We start from the raw sequence: 21,280 nt of genomic DNA, 5'->3' as shown, positions 1-21,280 counted from the left end.
CCAAAACGCTGTGGTGAAATCAGAGTCGCTGATGTAGGTTATAAGAGGGCAGTAATTTGCAGAGTCAGGTTTTTCCAAGTTTATGTGCCTCCTATGAGTCAGTAAACCCACAGACACAACCCAGCCTTGGGGTTTCTCCTTTCTCCTTCCCAACACAGCTATGGCACTTTTAAGTTTTGTTGTTGGTTTTGTTTGTGGGTTTCTTTTTTTTTTTTTTTTTTTGGTAATAATTGCACTTATCTGTTTTGCTTACTGATGGTAACTGGAGAGATATATCAGCGTAATTTCTAGCAATGATTGTTCGACTGCTTATCTGGCCAACATCTGAGATCTAATAAGACAGCGCTAAAAACTGGGGGTGGGGTGCTCAAATTGCCAGTTTGGCCACCTGCTTGGAGAAATCACAGCTCTTTGTAGGTTCATGAAACAATTATTTTGTTTTTAATAAAATTTCTGGCTCTTGAATAGTTTTAGAGCATAAAGCACTGTTACATTCAGTGCACGATATTCATACTTCAATGTGGTAAAGTAGCTTGTGATAAGCAAATATCTTCAAGACCTTGAAGTGCAAGGTTAAAATATAAAAACCATGACTTAGGGTGCTGAGAACACGTGTTATTTTGAAAGACTGTTGATGCATCTAGATCGCCATTTGGTATTTGTCAGTTTGTAGAAAATAGATTGGAAAAAATACATTAAAAACCTGCCTTATTCTATATTGCAAAGTTATAGAATGGGAATCAATGACTTCCCTCAACTCAGCTGTTAAACAAGTTATTTTGAAAATACAGTGGCTGATAACCGTAGGAATTTTTCCACTTATCAATATACCATTACAATCAAGTGGATCTTTTGTGAGACTTGATCTGAACCTACTTAAAGCAGTCTTGATCCTGTCTGGTTTTGGTATCAGTATTAAAAAGGCACATAACTTGTTTTGATTATTAGTTTGGTTAACATAGGTATTTAGTAGTATCATGATAGCACATAATCAGATTGATTATGGAAAACTTGAGACTATGGAATGTTTTTATTGAGAACCTATTTACTGTTTGGGTTACTTAACCCTTGATTTTAATATTGTGTTGATGTATGTAATATTTACTGCCTTCCTTATCAGAGTTTATAAGAGAAATAGTGGCTATTGTAATCCATTTTATTCTGACTCAGGTTGGAGTTTATCCACCTGACTGTGACATGTCAAGGTAGAGGAGTTCTGTCAGGCCCAGTACTTCATGACTCTCTTTGTCTAGGCCATTGGAAAACAGGTTAAAAAAGCTTGTAGGAAGAATAGGCATATAAAATGGGGAAGTGGTACAAATATTGCTTTGTCTGTTAGAATGTGAAATATAGGATTGAATAGATTTTCTTTTGTGATGGGTAAGTTTCAAGATTGTTGTGTTTTACATCTATACACATTAGCCAAGTTGAAAAATTAGATCAGTAGATTTCCTAGGCAGCTGAAGGTGTCAAACATGAACATCCAGCTGGACAGTCAAAAGGAAGTGCAAATAGTACAAATATCATGGGGTTTTTTTTGTTTGTTTGCTTGAACTGCAGGAGGAAAGCCCCTGTAATCCCTGCTCAGCTGAGGATGGTCTTATAATGTGACTGAGCAATTTGCTAAATTGTAGGTTAATTGTATGGGTAGTTAACTCTACTAGTAGCCCAGATCGTAGGCATATCCCACTAAACAAACAGGGCCTTGGTAAAGGGCCATAGTCTTGTCTGTTGTCAAACCAATGGGGCTGTGCCTGTCTTCCTAGTTCAGGGTAACAGAGGGTAGCATGACGAATCAGAACTAGCACACCGTAGACCAGCTGGGCTGTGAGCTCAGTGCAGCTGTGAAATATACTGGGCACTGGAGTGTGCTAGCTGTGCAGCTTATCCTAGAGATTCCTTCTTGCTCTCTAAAAGCTTGCTTACATCTGAGGATGACCATATGAAGCTGAAAATACTCTGAACTAAGCACTACTGGTAAAAGCACTGCTGCCTTTTGCCAAATACTCATTCTTAACTTGATTTGGTGGCATGAAAATCCTCCTCTTTACCAGGAGGGTCTCTGGGCAGAAGGTAGGTGGAACAGAGCCTAGAACAGGTCTGCAGGTTCGATGCATGGAAAAGTGAACGGCACAGGTCCCTTGCAGCATGTCTGATGTGAGAAACTGGCTATACTTACAAGTCACTTCTGCTGCATACATACTAGAGAGGAAACAAGCACTGAAAGTATGAGACCTCACAGAGCATCCATGGAGCATTTTCTGTGTAAAAGGCATTTCTGTCTGATAGTATCTGCTATGCTGTAGAAAAACCCAGGTGTTGGCACACTTTGGTTATTTAAAAATGGATTATGTTCTGTCCATACTGTGTTTTCATATACTTATAAGCTGTTAGTGTCACCATTGGAAGGTTTGTATCCTCAAGAACAAGTGGATGATCATGCTTCTTAAATATGCTTTCCTCAGGAACATTTGGCAAGTCTTTCTTGTTGGTTTAACTTGTCAGTGGCTACCTTAAAGTCGTCACAGATAGCACCAGCATTTTCCAGTACCAGTAAGTGGTGGACTGTAGAAATATCTCTTTGTACCACACTGTAATTTTCTCCTTCAAAAGATGGCCTAGACACTAGTCATCTTCTGTACATCATTCTGCAAATTCTGTGGAGTACAGTTGTTGATCCTAGGAGAAGTATGTCAGCAGTAATTGTCAAAGAAGAAAGAATCACAGGATGGTTGGGGTTGGAAGGGATGTCTGGAGGTCATCTAGTCCAACTCACCTGCTAAAGCAGGTTCACCTGGAGTACATTGCACAGAAATGTGTCCAGGCAGATTTTGAATGTCTCCAAAAAAGGAGACTCCACAACCTCTCTGGGCAGCCTGTTCCAGTGTTCTGTCACCCTCAAAGTAAAGAAGTTTCTAAGAGACAGCGTTCTTTCGCAAAAATCATGAAAATTGCAAGGCATGCCAGACTAAGCTACATTAGTCTAACTTCTGCTGTTAAATTACATTACAGTCTCAAAAGTAGATTTGAACCTACTTGGCCTTTCACAGTGTGATGATACTGAGTGGCTTACCTGTAAGGATACTGAGCAACTAGAATGGTCTTACATATATGGTAGTTGCTTTAATTTATTTTAATTCTTCATATCACAGAGTGATGCTGACTAGATACTGACTGATATTGTCTGAATAGAGGTGCAACAAACTAATTTACTATTTTTAAATATGAATTTTGTGTCTGGATGCTATACTAAGTTGCTGATGACACTTAGACAATTGGAAATTCATTTAAATAGAATGTGTGCAGCCACAGCATCATGATGATAGTCAACTAAAACGTTGAACTGTGATGCGCAGCATTTTCAGTAGGACTGTATGAGAGACCACTTTATCTTTCTGTGATTTTTTTTTTGGATAGAGTATTTGTTCCATACATCATGAGCTGATGGCACTCTTGATGCCACCCACTAGCAATCTAAAATATGGCTGAAATGCTGGTAGTACACACTTGACATTGCAGCATATGCCCAGTTCTGAATAGTTTTGGGAGGATGCTCTCAAAACTTGTTTTGGATTTAATCTAAATATAGAAACAATTTAGAGAGAAAAAACACTTGTAGAACTCACTGTTGTTTTTTGATCAGTGGTCAGTGGTTGGTTCATGTATTATGATGCTTATTTTAAAATGCCTTTCATTAATTTTCAGTAAACATTGTATAAACATGACAAAAAGGTTGATGTGAAAGTGTTTCACTTCAATACTACTAAATTATTGCAAGTTAATTAAACACCATAAGTCACACTAATATAAATACTATTGATTCCTATATTGCAGTATTGTTTTACTGAAAAGATTTTGAGTGTCTGTCCAGATGACTTATTTTTTCCAGATTTTCTTCTGATTTTTTTTTTTTCTTTTTAAAGGTATTTTTGGTTTGAGTTTGGTTTTTTTTTTTTGGTGGTTGTGGGTTTATTTATTTATTTATTTATTTAATTTATGGACTTGCTGCTTAGCTCTTGGATCTCTGTGCCACATTGAGTTCATACTTACTATCATTTGATGTCCTCAGCTCAGATAAATTTTTATGAACATATCAGCTGAAGTTTAGCATCTGTCATGATAAAATTCTGGATCTTTTCATCTGGAAGTGGAAACTTCTTACGAATGGTGTACAATCTTGAAATTAGAAGGTGAATATATTGGTAGGTAATATTCATACCTCATTTCAGAAGCAAATGATACAAATACTTCCAAAATTAGCATATATAAACTGTTTACCTTCAATTATTATACTGATGTCATTAAAGAATTGGATCTAGGGCTTCAAAAAACACTTAAAAATTTAAAATGACAACTATTATTTCACTTCTTGTAGCTGACTTCACCCAGTACATATTACAGTTTTTGACATGTAGAATCACACAACCATAGCATGGTTTGGGTTGGAAGTGACATATAAAGATCATCTAGTCCAATCCCCTGCCATAGGCAGGGACATCTTTCACTAGACCAGGTTGCTCAAAGCTCCATCCATTCTAACCTTGAACACTTCCAGGGAGGGTGTATCCACAACTTCTGTAGGCAACATGTTCCAGTGGCTCAACGTCTTTATTGTAAAAAATTTCCTCCTTACGTCCAATTTAAGTCTGCCCTCTTTCAGTTTAAAACCATTACCCCTTCTCTTGTCACAACAGGCTGTGTGAACCAACGCAGGCACATCGCAAGAAGAGCCAGAGGCCACGAATGCATTGCAAATAGCAAGTTTTATTTTAGTTACTTCTATTGGGGGATCTCCGAAGTAGCACCTAAGCTCCCATGCAGAGGTCACACAAGCAGGAACACAGGCACTGCAGCAGTTCAGCCCTGTTAAGATCACTGGGCCTGCTGAGCTCACCTGTATTTCAAGGCTTCAGGCAGGTGCAGCCTCCCTCTTTCTCACAACAAAGCAGGAATCTTGGACATAGTGATAAGTTGTCTAGAGTTTCTCACAGGTCTGTGTTATCTAACACATAGGTTCTAGTCATCAAGCATACAAGGTCAGTAAAACAATTACTGTGATGTATGTGCTTTTTCTACAGACAGCTGCAAGTCACTTGAGCATATTTACATTTAACCAACCTCCTCACCAATCTTCTGATATATTCCCATACACAGGCCTTGGTAAAAAGTGTGGCACCAGAAATGTTTTGTTGGGCAAATAGGACACACAGATGATACCTGAATTCAAACAGAAGCCCTCCATCATGCGGCAAACCAGCTGTCATTCAAACCCAGCAATTTGCGGTTGGAAAAATTAGGTATCTTGTACTGGAAAAGCAGATGTTATCTGACCCAAATGCTTCGGTTGTACCCTTACTTGCTACATCTGTAGCACCACAATCACTATGCTCTGCCTTTCTGAAGGTCTAATAGACAGACAGGATTGCTATGAAGTCAAATCTTTTCACTGCCACTGAGGTGGTTTAGAAGCAGAAGCATTGAGCGCAGCCCCTTGTCAGGGCTCCTCTGGGCCCTTTCAGCTCCACTCTTGCCTGCTGCTCTTGTACCTCCAAGGCTCTACTCCTGCCCTGGTGCTCTCTGGCTCTCTTACCCAGTGCAAGTTTGTAGCAGGAGTGAGCTCTGCTCTTCCCTGCGTTCATTCTTCAAGTTCTCCCTCTTCAGGAAATGGACTGCTTGGCCTGTATGTCTGTTGCTGCTTTCATGTGCCGAACTGCAAGGGATGCTTTTTCAAGCTAAAGTGAAGCCAGCTCCTGGCCGCACTTTGTGCATGGTGAGCTTGGCTCTGAAACAGGTTCAGAAAAAAGAACACCAGAACCTTTTTCCACTTGAAACTGTTCTGATATGTGTCCTTGAAAGTAGTTTTGGAGCTGAAAAACCCCTGGCATTTCAGGCAAATAACAGCCTCACAGCTATTTGAGTCACGGTGAGTGCAGAAGAGAAAAAATTTGATAAGAATTTACATCAACCATCAAGTCCAACTGCCTGACCACTTTAAGTCTCATCAGGAGTTCAAGCATGGCATTAAGGGCATGTCCAAGTGCCTCTTAAACATTGACCATCATGCGGCATCCACCAACTCTCCAGAAAGCCTATTCCAGGGTTTGACCATCCTCTCAGTGAAGATATGTTTCCTCATGTCAGGTCCTCTTTCCAAGATCACAAGCTCCCCATGGGCAGGCTAGTAGCAGGTGTCCCTTGGTGCGTGGGTAAGAACCGGTGAGGAAATCCTGCATGCTCTCTGTGTCTCTGCAGACTTCATGCAGAAGGAACCAAAAGCCTTTCTTTCACCTCTGGCATGCCCACAGCCAAAGGAATGCCTATGGTATAAGTGCCCTTCATTACACTGGCCTAATGTACAGGGCTGCCCAGCAGCTGTGCCCAGTGCCTGGCCACCAAGGACAGGGACAGCCCGCAGGGCCTCCTGGGCACAGCGGCTGCCTCAGGATCAGCACCCCAAAAGCCTAACTCTGAAGCATGGTGGGTGGAGCAGCAGCGGGTAAGGCTGTGCTGGGGATGCCCTGTCACCGCCATGTCACAGTGCCACCACCCGGCAACGCAGCAGTCACAATGCCCCGGCACAGGATAAAAAGGACCATCCTCCCGTGTCTGCTGCCAGAGCTGGCCCAGGGGCAGCCTGAAGACATCCGAGAAGAAGTCCTTGAGGAGTCAGTGGAATCACTTGGTGGGGGCTGAGAATGAAGACCCGCAGGAGACTGGACAAGGCTGCTGGAGGTTTTCTGCTGCAAGGTCAGTTCCCCAGAAAGGGCCAACTTCAAACTTCATCTGGGACAGAAATCTTTTTCAGCTGGAGAGCAGTGCAAGAGCAAGGCAATGCCTCCTTGAGGAGCACAGTGGAGCTCATTGTCCTCATCCCCTGCAGAGCCAGGGGCAGCAGCTGTAAGAAATGGGATGCAGAAATGTTGCCAGGTGTTCCATCTGGAGCAATCAGTGGTATCTTGCCAGGTATGGGAAGCCTTCTTCCCCCAAAGACAGATCAAGCTGGGGGCATTTGGTTGCTCTCAGAAGCCCCTGAGATGGCTCCAGGTTGAGGGAGGACAGGGCTTGGGCATTTCCTGCGTGGTGTGGTCAGCCTGGGCGATGAGGAGCCAGGCCTTGCATATGTCCCCAGGGAACAGCTGATTACCAGTGCTGGGGTCAGGAAGAAATTTTCCCCTGGGGCAGATTTGCACTGGTCTTTTTTCACTAAGTTACTGTCTGCACCATGAAAATAATTTCTTGCGCCCTGCAGCTGGGGGGGAGGAAGGCACTTTTTCTGCCACGGTGAGCTAGCAAGTGTCCCTGTGGGTTTTTGCCTTCCTCTGCAGCACTGAGCACAGCCCCTTGCCAGGGCCCCTTTGGGCCATTTTGGCTGGGTGGCTGCGGCTTGTGCTCCATGAAGGTGGCTCTTGTGCCTTGCATCTGTCGGGGAGGAAGCTTTTGAGACTCCCAGGTGGGCTTCAAGGGTGACTCCCAAGGGTTGCTTCTTGTCCTCTGCGGCACTAAGCACAGCCTCTTGTCAGGGCTCCTCAGGGCCCTTTCGGCTCCACTCTTGCCTGCTGCTCTTGCACCTTGAAGGCACCACTGGTGCCCTGGTGCCCGTGGACTCTCTTACTGAGTGCACATTTGTAGCAGGATTGAGCTCTGCTGTTCCATGGGCTACATTTCCCAAGGGCTTCTTGCTTCTGCAAAGTAGCTTGTGCTTGGAAGGGCTCAGGGCTGGCTGCACCATCCAGAGCTGCCACCTTTCAGCTCTCTCTACATGCAACACAAGTGGAGTGCAGGCACAAGAACCTTTGTTATGCATCACCTACCAAGAAGCACACTGGAGCAAGTTTTGTCAGGCAAAAAGTGTGTTTGTCACCGCTAAGTGTCCTTCTTTGGAAAATACCCCATCGGATGTTGTGCTGTAGGGTAACATGAGATTAAGTTCATGGTGTCTGATTCCTGGATATTAGCACAGAACAAGGTCAAGAACTAGCTGCTCATCACAGTGGAAAAGAAGAATATAACTTTCAGTATTTTCTTACATTATATTTTTGTCTAAATCTTTTCACTCCTACATTATTTTAAACACAAAACACTAAGCTGCTTTTTAAATGTTTGCACACTAGAGGGAGCTGAAATTTTAGAAAATATCTTTAGTGTGTTGTTGCCTGTAAAGATGAGAAATGTGTGTGGAATAATAGAAAAAGTTTTAACATTGGAGTTTAAGAAGATGATGGACATTGTTTACAAGTTATTAAGGGAAATGAGAAGATTTTAAGTCAGTGGTCTTAGTGGTCTTACCTGGGAGCACCGCAATGTAGAACATAAGACAGCAGGGTAGACGCAACATGCTGCTTAACCGTATGCTTTGCAGCTGTATTTATTAAACCACAGCTTACCTTTATGTTATTTATCTTCAGAAATACTCATTTAATAGAATAAAATTTAATTGAGAAATGTAAGAGAATTTTTTCAGTTACTTTATGTTTTGAGAATTAAATAATCTTTCCAGGTTCTTTAAGTGTGGGGGTTTTTTTTGGTTTTGTTTTTTGTTTTTTTCCTCCATCTGTATACTTTAGTTGCTGTCAGACTGGTTTCAGTTGAGTATAAGATTTAGTCCATTGGAGCTGCCAGTACAACGGCATGTGTACTTGCCCCGATCCTGTTTTTGTGAAAAACATTCAGGTTAACTTCTAATTTTCCCACCTCCATAGAACTAATCTATTTATGCTAAGCCCATTTTGATGAAACCAGGCAAAGGAGAGGCTTCACGATTAGTTGGTCTGGTAGATCTGGAAGAAAATATGAAGCAGGCTATCTCTTGCCTTCACAGAGGTACAGGCACCACACAAGCTCTATTGAAAAGTTCCTTGATCAGTAGTTATTTCCAACACAAATGGGAATGATCAGGAAACTCAAGAGAGAACAAAATTTCCCATTTTCTTCACTGTCCTTTGACTGTGTTATAAAAATGACCTACATAGCAGCAGCCCTATCTGATCCTGCTGCTTCAGAGGCATCCCTGACCATGTGCAGAAGAGCATGGGGAAGCTTCTGTGCTCTGCTGAAGGCAGAACTTCTTTCGTGCAATTCAGCTGGGGTCCAGATGCTTCCTAATTGCAGAGAGGAGGCAGTTTAACCTGCTGCCTTTTGGGATATGACCTTCTCTGGGTAGGAGCAGCAGAGTACAGCAGAGAGCAGAGAAGGTGAGGAGCCTTCATCATGCAGCTTGGGCACATCATGATACCACATCTGACCAACACCATGGTGATCTCTGTGGGTGTGAGTCTTTGTGGCTAATACAGCTGGAGCGGCCTTATTTTTTTTTTTATATGCTTTATTTGTTTTAGGATTAGAGAGGTTTAGAGGTAATGTAAGCATACAAAGGTGTTGCCAAAAGGCAGAGGAAGTGAGGGCTTGAAGGTCTTGTAAATGCAAACAAGTTTGAAAAAGCCCCAAATTTAAGCAGCAGAATTTTCTTAACATGGTGAGCTGGTGAGACTGCATAAATCAATGGCAAAAGTGGTTATTGTGAGTTGAATTAATAAGGGATGTGATAGACAGAATGAGAGATCTAGCTGTATGGACAGTCACACCTCAGGCAGGGGTAGAGGAAAGCATGAAAAAGATCAATACTTTGATCTGTGAGCCTAAAGATGAGTTTAAATTTGTGAGCAGCACTTTGGAAACAGAAATCGCCACTTTTACATTAGATCCATGCTGTTGTTACATGCATTATTAAACAAGATGGCTTTATAATCTATTACTTAATCGTAATTCATTCATCTATTGTTTCTTTGCAGGCGACTGCAAGAGTGACAGTTCAGGCTGTTACCACGGGGTGTCTCTCAGGGGAAGAGTTTAGCATCCTATTAGTTATGACCCATGTCGTCTCTGGGCAGATAATTACTTTCTCTTATTTGGTCAAGATAATGAGCTTCAAAGGATTTCTTTAAATAAGCAAATCCATTAATATGATCTCTAGATAATATTAATGCTGCTTTGCCTGAGTCTTCTCAGTTACTGTTTGAACAGCGCGTTTTTCTGTAGTCCATTAAAGAAGATCAGTGTCTTTTGAAGTTAAGTTTAAGGAAAGCCTTTCTACTAATGAATATTTGCTGGCTTCCAGAATGAATTAATTGGGAAAAGTAAAACTGTGTGATATTACTGCAGGAAACATCAGTGCCCATCTCTTACACAGACCAATTTAATGTAAATCCATAGAAGTGTTTACCTGAAGTCTCATGCTCGGGTTTTCTGAGCCCATCCCACAAACTGTCACAATGCTACCCAAAATGCTGATTTCATACTCAGCAAAACAGACAAATGAAAGAAATGTTCAGGAAATTACAATCTTTTTTATCTTTTTTATTAATTTCTTCCAGGAAAGGAAGAAATGTTGTAAGAAACCTGTTAAAGCAAATTTATTCCTACAAGAGATGGAATTTCTGTTTCAACCCATGAAAACAACTTTCCTCACAAGCTCAATCATAGACATGTATTTTATTCAGAATTAGAACAGTTATGTTCTGAAGAGTAGACAATAAACAGAGATTGTTTCCATAGAGGAACAGCTGGGACATGTGTGCAGAAGACACAACAAGTTAAAAATATTTGGAGGTAATATTATGTTTTAAAAGCAGTTGCTTAATTTATGGTGTGCACAGGTGTATGTATTTTTGTTAAATATTTATGTTTGGTTTTTTGTTTTTGTTTTTTTTTTTTTCTTTTTTTTTTTTTTTTTCACCCCAGCATGCACTTTAAGCATTTTCAGAGAAGTATAATTATATTTTTGTTTTGGGTTATTCTGTTTTGGGGTTGATTTTGAAACTCCCATTTATCTGAAACTCTTAACAGATAATTGAGACAAGTGGTACACTTGCAACATCAGTGAAAAAAACAAACAAACAAACAACCACCCTCGGTACATTTGTTCAACACCATTTGACTTCACTACAAACTTTAAATCTTTGCGTGGCTTTTTCACCAGGGAAGATTTCATTTTATCTGATACTTCTTGCTTCTCCTAGTGCAGTACTGTTTTGTTTACATTGGACTCTGCTTCAAGTATGGCTGTTACCCTCACCAACATCAAGTAGTAAATGCCACCTGAAATCATTAAGCTGCAACTAATTAGTTAAGTGGTTGATAAAGTAGACTGAGACAGTGATTGTGTGTGCTGCTGGTGGTACCACACCTGCTCTACCTGTCATCCACTTACATCCCTCCTCTCATTTAGAAATCTCGGGAGACAATGGTAAAGATAGCTTGCCTCTGGAATATTTTACGTCTGTATCTACCAAGAAAATAGCTGCCTGTCTCAGTTAATCTAGGTTATTTTAAGTATTTATGCTCATCTTTATTAGCTGTGCACTTTCCATGGAACAATTTAATGTTTGGTAAATTTAACTTTTTATGGGGACTATAGCTATCTCATTTTGTTGTTTCTGATCTTTTCTAAGTTGAAAATAAAAAGTGATGGTAAGAAGAGATTCTGTGTAAGATTTCACTGATACTTCCATGAGATGCAGTAACATTGTACTACTGGAGTTTAAAAATAGTGGGAGACTTTTATATGGAATGCTAGATTTTCTGTTAAGGGTAGTTATAAAGAATAAAGCCTTCATAAACAGTGAACATTTGAAAAGAGAACCTTTTTTCCTTTCTTCTACTTTTTATACTTTTATTTAAGAATAGATATTATTCATGGTAACTAAACCATAAACATCTTTTTTCAATAATAGCTGGAATTTCCTTAAAATGCAAGTTAATTCGCAGTGAATTAAAGATTGAGCACAGCTGTTTCAGCAGCCTGCGTTACTGTTTGATGTACAGTGAAGATAACAAGTGCTACCAAGAAAAATCTCAAACTCACTGTTCCCACCCATGTCCTGTTCTCGTTTTTGTGTTCCTCCAGATGTTTGAGATGTCATTTGCTCAAGTGAGAGTTACAGTCACTTGGCACACTGAGCTATGCTGTGTCGTTTGGAGTCAGCAGAGCCTGAGCAGATGCTGTCTTTTCTGTAACTGCAATGAACTTGCTTAAGCCTTTAATTTATGCATTCCTAAATGTAAACTGCAGTTCCATTGCTATGTGAGGGGAAAAAATTGGTCTCCATTACTGAAGTAATTTGGAGGGAATCCCAAGGCTTATGAAAGTATGTGCTCAAAGGCTGAAAAACTCCTCACAAATGGATACATTTGAGATCCCTGGCAAGACCTATGACAGTGATACAGAACATGAGCAATGATGTGTCTCTGACACGGTATCTTTTTTTCCTCCCTTCAGCATTTTGAAAGGCAGTGATGATCAGTGATGTGCTTTAGACACACTGACAATGAATTTTTCTCTGAATTTCCCATTAAGAAGTATTACTGTGCATTGTTTCTGAATCAGGGGAAAGGGAGGCAGTACTTATAAAGCAAATGTATGACACTAAGGAAGCTCTCTGGGTATTGTCCTTGAGTAATGGAAGCTGGAGCTCTGCACCATCGGACTGCAAGGGAAACTGGACAAGTAAAACACTGTGAAGTAATCTTTTTGTTGGGGTTCACATGTTATGTAATCTGTAGTAAATGCTGTGAGATGTGTCTCTAGAAAGAGGTGTAAGTGATCTGTGCGTGAACTGGGGTTGCCTTGGGACTGTGAATTTGACAAGATCAAAACAGTGTCATTTATTATGATAGAAATCTAATGATGTGAATGTAGTAGCAATTTGAACTCAGCCTTAATGAAATCATGTGGGTTTTTTTTCCTGTTTTACTTTAGAAGGAGAACTAGGGTAGGAATTAGGACTGGAGAAAATTGACATGTTGTCTATTGCAAGCATTTTGTGCCTTCAAATAACCTTTTATTTACTGTGGCAATATTTTCCATTTCATATAGTGTTGCATTTTTCCATGGAATGGAAATGTATGGAATATCCTACCTAGGGTCCTAGGATCTGTCATGCTTAGCCCTCAGATCAGTCCTTCATGTGCCTAAGAATGACAGTTTGTCTGTTTTCATGCTAAGGAGATGCCGGCTGGTTCATAATTGCACTGATTAGAGTCCACATGTGGAGTTAGAAATCATGGGCTCAGACCGAACTCAAGTAGGCTTTGCTACTTTCTGTTGCAGGTAGGTTTATGTTGGCACTATGTGCTGCTTCACCAGTCTCTGCAGAGTCAGCTGAATATCAAGGGTTATAATATGATCCTTGAATATTCCCTCAGATGGCTGCAAGAGTATGGATGACTCGATCTTGGAAGATTTCAGACTTCAGCTCTGTAAGATTTTATATCAAGAGAAATTGTAACAGCATTATTATTTCTAAAAAGAAAAATATATATGTGTGTTTCCATGTTTCTTCTTGTACCTTTCTCTGTGATTTTCCAAGCTGCGTTATTTCTCACAGACACAACTGTGTATGGAGACAGTCTTCATATTCCCTTGCTGGCAATTCCCAAGCTGCTTGGACAGCCTGATGTGAAAATATAAGTGCATTTTTTTTGAGCAAAAATTCAAGGACTCTAGAACATAACTGACAGTGAAGTGTTTAAAAAAACCCATACATTAATTTTGGCTTTATTTAGTCTAGTAGGAATAGAGCATTGTGCACATTTTGCTAATGTTTACATTAAAAACAAATGCATGATTTGTTTCCTTTTTTTGTGTTATCTCACACTGCCTTGGCACTCTAGCTTTCACAATAATATTTGTCCTGGATGGCTTGACTCCTTCCATTTCTTATTATCTCAGACTCCTTGGGAACTTTCCATGCTGAAACAACTACCTACCTGTTTATTTTATTTTTGTTTTAGTCAGTGTCTTATTATAATAGTAGATTTAAGTATTCTGAAACAATACCTCAATTAATGTGATTGCAGCACTGTCTGCAGGGTACCTAAAAAGGGGTTCGTGTGATCTCTGGAGGCTGTATGTTTGGAAATGACAACAGACTACGGTTTTGAGGTTACTTCATGTTGTTAGGGATGGGATTCAGAGCTTTGCACTGCAAAGGGCATTTACAGCATTTTTTATTTGATGGTGAATCGGGTTTCTACTGCTGCTATGCAGACATGATGCTACTAATGCAGATTTGCAGAATAAAAAGGTTTACAGCCTTTCTGAAGTAAATGTGTTGGCATTACTGCAATAGAAAGGGGGACAAAGCTGCCTCCTGCTGATGGTTCTAATGCTATGACAGTTTTGTTCAGATATACCTGTGAATCAGACTTACTCATTTTTGATCACACTGCTGAAAGTTTCATCTAGCATAGTTGGCTTGTGATTCAATATGACACTCTAGATTAGTGCATTTACCTATAAATTTTAGCTATCATTCTACCTCAAAGATACTGTTTGCACTCTCATACTTCCTGCTGCAAGCATAAAACGGGAAATGCTTGCTGGATCTTGACAGCTGGAAGCAGTAACATTTACTTAAAATTTGCCAGTTTCTCATCTGAAAGAGATACATCTTCTGTGTTTGTTTTAAAAGGAAAATTGTCAGCATTATCTCCATATCTTACATGACAAAAATGTTGCCTATATACTGTATATTGCATAAATATTAATATATAATATTGCATGTAAAGCACAATTATGTCCTAACCCACCTGAAGATCAGTCCAAATTCTTGAAAGTACTAATTGTAACTTCAGATATTGCCAATAACAGATTTTATGAGGAAAATCAAACGTCGTACTGTTAGGAAGGATGCTATAGCAAGTCTGTGGTGTATGCGTCTTCACACTTGTCACTTCACTAGTTCCTTCTGGCAGGGGCAGCTTGCAAGAGCTCTTTACAAAGCAGAAGTGGTAGCCCCTCTGCTGAAAGATAATCTCCCTGAGCTATGGTTTATTTATGGTGTATGTTATTTTACAAGATTTGCTTTCAGCTAAGAGGAAAAAAGTGGCACACAAATGACAGGAGGTTCATTCTGACACACTCAAATGTCTGCAGAGCTATTTTAACTCTGTAGATTCCCGGCCTTCTCTGTGGTTTCCCAAGTTTTCCATTTCCTTCAGCCTCAGTAACAGCATAAATCAGACAGTTTGTATATTGAGCAGTTTGCTGTTGGAAGCACGTGCAATGTGTAATGCTGCTGCTGTGTTGGGCTCCTTCTCCCCAAAAGTGTTGGAAAGCACCTTGCTGTGCCAGTGTATGAAGTCAATGGGAACAACCTGACTGATACATAAACGTCCACTTTGTTCTTGTGTATGGCATAGAAGTATTTTTGAAATCTAAAGTTTTATGGTACATTTGACCTTTAACAATGACAGTGATTTAATGTTCTGCTGAAAGGCAGTTCCTGAGGTGGAGTGTCTATGTACCTAGATATGCACTCTGGCTCTTTACTAATAAGCAGTACAATTATTTTTAGTTGAGAAAAGGCTTCTTTAGCAGCTTCTCAGTTGGATGTTTCTTGCTGGAGATGCTAATTTCCTAGAGAGAGCGCGCTCCAGAACACATCCTTTTAAATATTGATGAAAATGAGGAGCTGTACCACTCTCTGAACAGCACCATGAAGAGATGAAATGGCGACATAACAATACATTAAGCATTTTCTTAGAGCTCCTGGATGTTCTGCTCTGGTGCTGTGTAGGATTGGGCTGGCTCGCTGCCCATGTTCAGCTATAAATATTAAGCATGCTAAAATCACAGAATATTAGGGATTGGAAAGGACTTTGAAAGATCATCCAGTCCAATCTCCCTGCCGGAGCAGGAACACAAAAGGGCTGCAAGGTGAGTTAATGCACGTGGCCCTCCAGCCCCTCATGCCTTCACCCCTACTGACAGGAGTCGTGGCAGGAGAACAGAGGCTGCCTGGCTTATCTGGCTCCCAGGGCAGGGGGCAAAAGGGTCCCTGAACCCCTCAGACACTTGGGACCAGATCCTTCCCTGTGGGAGTGATGGTCCTTCCCCCTCAAACATCCACCCAGCGTCTTGGGGTGGGAAAGGCATCCCTCTCGCTGCGGATTTTGGAGGGCCGGGCTGTCACTCACACGTGCACACTTCCCGCTCACACACTCCCCTCCCCCGCGGCAGCCGCCCCTCCCCGGTGCAGCCTCCCGCAGCCCGCCCGCCCGCAGGGTCCACCCCCCCCCCGGCGCTGGCAGCAGCCCGGGGGCGGGGGAGCTGCTCCCCTCCGCCCCCGCCGCCGCCGCCCGGGGCTGGACGCGGAGCCAGGGAAGAGGAGCCTCCTCGGTGGAGGGGCTGAGGCGGGTTTGGGTTTTGTGTGATTGCAGACTGGCTGCCCCATGCGGGCTCCGTACCCCGCTACCACTCGCCGCCACTGCTGCCCGCGTCGGGATGGAGGCGCCTGGCTACCGCCGGCGGCAGCTCCCCGTTCTGCTGCTGTGTGGTAAGTGCGGCGGGGCTGGCGGGGCTCGCCGCTACCGCCCTAGGACGCCGGCAGCTGACGGGTTGGGGGCGGCGGGGACCGGCCGAACATCCTCGGGGCATGTGCGCGTCCCCCCACGGCAGCGGTTTCTGCGGGGGCACAGGAGTGAAGTTCAAGAGAGGTGTGAGCTTTCCCCATCCCTTTGCAAGAGCGTCCCTTGGGGAGGGGGGTTTTCTCGGCGGGGCAGGGCTGGGGAGCGGGCAGGCAGGGCCTTGCGGGTGCATTTAGCCGCGCCGAGGGGGCTGCTCGCTCCGCAGGGCTGTGGGTCCCGAGCAGAGCGGGACCGCTCCGGCAGCGCGGAGCGGGCGGCGGGGCCGAGCGCAGACTCTGCGCCGCTGGTCCAGCCCAGCTCCCCTCCCGTCGCCCCTCAACCACCGCCGGGGGGGGAGCCCCGAAATACGGCACAGGGCGCGCAGACCCCCGCGAACAACGATTTCACCGGCTGCCAGCGTTGGTCAGGCATCCCGGATCCCAGATCCGTTTCTGGGGTGGCGGGTTTGGCCGTTGGGGAAGGTTTTCTGCCGCAGGCGAGGAGTTGATTGCAGTTAGAGTGGTGGAGTTACAAACAAGCAGCTATAAAAGTACAGATATTCTTCAAATCTTTCACTTTATAGAACACTACTGCTAGAAAAACTGATTTATTTTGCTTGTCAGGTAGCTTGTTTTAGGAGTCTCTGATTTAACGTGTTGCTGTCAGGTCAAAAGTTACTGGGAGGAGTCAGTTCTGATCTTCACTCAACAATAAATCCAGAGATGTGGTTAATTCCCCACGAGTCACAACTACGGGAAAGAAAATCAGGCGTCTTATGTTTAGAAGGTTTATCTGAGGGCTTTATAACTTTGTTTGCTAACTTTATGCTCCTTCCCTTTACAAAGCTGGTAAAGCTGGACTATGAAAAGACCCACAATTAAATGGATAGTTATATTGACAGTGGTCAGTAGCATTGTCTTTTGTCATAAGAATGACATGTCAAATGCATAAATTTTCTCATTCTCTATGGCTTGAGGTCTGCTAAAATCTTACCTTAATCACTCAGATTTTTTGTTATTTCCCAGCTGAAAAGGATCAGAAAAATGACCAACACCTGTCTTGACATGTGAAAGATTTATGCAGTCTTGAACTTAAGTAACCAGGGAGTAATCTTTTTGTATGGGGAGACATCCTGACGTTATTGTGACTTTTATAAAGCTGGAGGTTTATTTTGAGAGAATGAGTGGTGTGAGGGATAATGTCTCTGTAGCTCAGAAAGCTACAGCAAGACATTTTTCACTGGAGAGGTATGGGTAGATCAATTGTGCTAGGCATTTTTGACTGCTACTTGCTTTCTTAATAGAATAACACCAGAAAATGATTTTAAGGATATCTGTTAACTGGTAATGCTTGGAATGGGAAAGGATAGATATCATCAAGAACTAATGAAATGAGGCTTGATTTCCTAGTAGAAAAGCCTTCAAAGTTTTATGATGTGAAATTGAGGTTTTTTAATAAGGAAAGCCTTAAGTGGTAGAAGACTGAAGTTCTTCTTTGAGTAATACAAATGCACATTCAATTCAAGTAAAAATCTTTCTGAAATAACTAATATTAAATGTGCTTTCTCCTTTTTTCCTGATGGCTTCTTTTGATTAACTGGATGCATGTGACCTCTCTCATTAAGCTAAAACTTGGCAGGATTCCTCAGGGTTAGCTCTCACTGAATCTAGTGTTGTCCAGTGCTGACTGGGTGGGGAGTGGGACCATACTGCTGTAACCTCAGACCAGCACTTTCTGCATATCTTTCTGTATAGGGCTCCTGAAACATTATTGCTATGTAGAACCATCTGCTATGTTGTCCCTCCCTAGCAAGGATGGCAAAAAAGGCAATGTATTTGCTTTCTGGAAACTCAGTGTTTACAGGAGAAGCTGGATTTGTGTGGGGAGGGCTGTATGTGTGTACTGGGGGGAAAGGAATGTGTGAACTGCGTGCGGTACCTGGTACGCAGGCATGTCGTCACTGCTGTTTCCCCTGTGAAGTGCTGATAACCTCCAGAATGGGGTGAGATGCTAAGCTGGAAACACTAGCTGTCAGGTGAAATACTCTACTTTGCTTAGCAGAGCTATAGATACTTAGAAGATATCTACTTACTGCAAGATCTAAGTGCCTTCAGAAATTATGATGTATTTACAATAATACTAGGTTCTTTTATTTCACTTCTATGTATGGAAGCTGAGGCAAGAGTAAACTTAAGGGCTTCATCGCGACTTTTAGCAGACCAAGTATGTTTTTTTTTTTACCCAAGTAGTTGCTGTTTCAGCATCCCTGACCAAACATTTACTCCTTCATCCTTTACAGAATGTCTACATTTCAGTGTTGCTCTTTGTATATGAGTTGAAAGATGCTACTAGAGTAAAGCTGGATATTTTTTAAAATTTTAGAGGAGTCTTTCGCAGTATGTATACCCATAGAGAGATGGTGTGATTCTTATATGGAACAGTTATCATATGCAGATTTTGAAGACTGTCTATAGTTGTTCACATTTTGTGATCCTGTTTCACAGTGGTTGGAAAAGCTTAGCAATTTGGCGAAAGGTGAGCAACTGGACTCCTGTTCTTATTTTTTATTTTAAAGACCGTACATTATTCTGAAAACAGTCATGAAAAAGCTATGTATTGAAGCCTGGATTCTCTAAGGTCCCGAGCTCCCCTTGGTGGAACATGGTGTCCATAACTCCTAGGGAGTCTAGACTCTAATGAGGAAAAGAAACCATATGGGAAACATTTTTATTGATTTAAAGTTTGAAATCCAAATAAAAAGGTTTGTTTGTTTTTTTTTTTTTCCCTGTTATTTTCTTATGAATATATCATGCTATTCTGCAGCTGCAGAGGGTGGAATGAAGAAAGGAAAAAACATTGTGTGAGTCCTGAATTCAATAGACCCAGGTGGGTGTGCGTGTAAAACAAATAAACCTTTGCAAGGCAGAACATCTGATTTTGAGTCAGACCACAGAGTTTTAACAAAAACACATCTCAACAAGAACAATGCTGTTTTCCACAAACATGATTTTTCAATGCCAGACAAACAGGACAATTAGCAGACTCCATTAAAAAAAAATAATGAAAAAAAAAAAAGGCAAAGCGCCAAGTGTAAATGCGACCTCTATTCCAACTTGCTGTTTGATCCAGACATCCTTCCCACCATCCTTCACCCTTTCTGTGCCTCCTGATCCCTTTCTTGGGACAGTGTTGCCTTTTCCCTGAGGTGTGCACAGACAAGCATGAGACAGGTTCATATTCTGTGCACTTGACAGGGCAAACTGCCTTATGTTGAGTTCAGTTGTCTGTGGTGTATGTGAGCAGACTGCAGGTGGTAGCACAGAGCATCAAATGCCATCTCCAGCTGGCTTGGTTCCAGCAGATAGGAGGAATGGCACTCGGTGTTTGAAGGTAACTCTGGATTGAGGGTGTGAAGGAAGAAAATAGCCTTTCTGAACCTGGTTTCACCAATGAGACCCGGTCCTGGAAAGCATTTAGCTAGTAAACTCTTGCTCTTAAATTAAGGAAGGTTTTCCTATCTACATAGTAGTTAAGGTTTTTAAATGCCTTTGAGGTCTGAAGCCTTATCTTTTAGGTTTGTTTTATCCAAACATGTGAAGCAAAGTGTCACAGGCTGTTAACCGAAGCTAGAAATATATATTGAGATAGACAAGTACTGCTATAGGTAGAGAATGCAAACCATGAGATTTTAGGGAAAGGGTCTTGAGCATAGCTGGGTCAGCTCAAGGGCAATTTTGCCCATTAAGTTGTATTTAAACATTTCAGCACCAGTGATTTTTGTACAGTTTGTTTCAGTTTCTCCCACCTCTCTACTTAAAATAAAAATGATTCATGCCTTGTATTGGAGGCAAACAAATGAAATTGCAGTTTCTCCTACCAAGGAAATAAATACAGTGATGGCGTCCTTTACAAAACAACATTTGCTACCATCTGTGTCTTTCCTATTGAAATTATTGCTTGTCAGAGATCTATGAAGTAAACAAACTCTGTTCTCATTTAGGGCTTGTAAAGAGATGAATTTTCACAAACTTAATGAAACCTGTTCTAATTCACACCTTTTTATTTTAGTGAAAGCTGTTGCATGAGCCATCTTATTTCAGAATAGAAGTATTATTTTGTGTTTTATGAAAACATCCTGGGTTTTTTGTGTGGTTCTTTTTTTTCTTTTTTTTTTTTTTTTTTTTTTTTTTTCTAAAATAAGAGTCTCTTCACAGCCAGGCTTGCATTGAGATAAACTGTAAAACAGAAATGAAAAAAGTGACATTATTTTAATGTGACTGTATATATCATAGAATCATAGAATCATTTCAGTTGGAAGAGAACCTTAAGATCATCGAGTCCAACCATAACCTAAATCTAGCACTAAACCATGTTCCTAAAAGCCTCATATATATATGACTTTTAAACACCTCTAAGAGTGTCTTCAGCCCAAGAATTTTAGTTAAAGTAGGTTCTAACTCGTCTTTTTCTTACCTTTCTGGTAGGGCAATACAGAACAGGTAGAATATGCATTATAACACTGTAGAGATGTTTGATCCTATACTGGTCTGCTGAAGATTTTGGCTGTTGCATTCTGAGTATGCCTTAGACATATTTGGGTTTTCTTTTCCTTCCAGCTACTTCAAAGATTATCACGCAATGAATGATAAAAAACCTTTTCAAAGAAATAAAAATTATTGGCAGAAATAATCTAAAATAAACACCTCATATAGGAAGTGGGGGATTCTCCATCACTTGCAGTCTCAAAGTCTACACTGGAAATGTTTATGGAAGAGTATCCTGTCATTTGAGTAGATGTTATTGGTTTGGTGCAGAAATTATTGGAAGACTTTGTTTATCTTGTGTTACAAAAGGAGTAGATCTGGATGATCTGAGG

At 41.5% G+C, this 21,280-nt stretch overlaps 1 protein-coding gene across 1 annotated transcript in view; it reads left to right on the top strand.

The window, feature by feature from the left end:
• Positions 1–16,282: 16,282 nt before the first annotated feature.
• The window catches only part of RAMP3 (receptor activity modifying protein 3), a gene marked incomplete at both ends in the record, with an annotated part of 47,808 nt that continues 42,810 nt past the window's right edge, over positions 16,283–21,280 (top strand). Inside the window, one exon of the mRNA XM_080339012.1 lies at positions 16,283–16,334. Within this exon, the coding sequence (XP_080195138.1) occupies positions 16,283–16,334 (52 nt within the window). The remainder of the gene's footprint in view (positions 16,335–21,280) is intronic.

This window comes from Nesoenas mayeri, assembly GCF_963082525.1.
Source record: "Nesoenas mayeri genome assembly, chromosome: 2".
NCBI classification, from domain to species: domain Eukaryota; kingdom Metazoa; phylum Chordata; class Aves; order Columbiformes; family Columbidae; genus Nesoenas; species Nesoenas mayeri.
The sequence above is the reverse complement of the archived record's forward strand: the minus strand, read 5'-3'. Positions and strand labels throughout refer to the sequence as shown.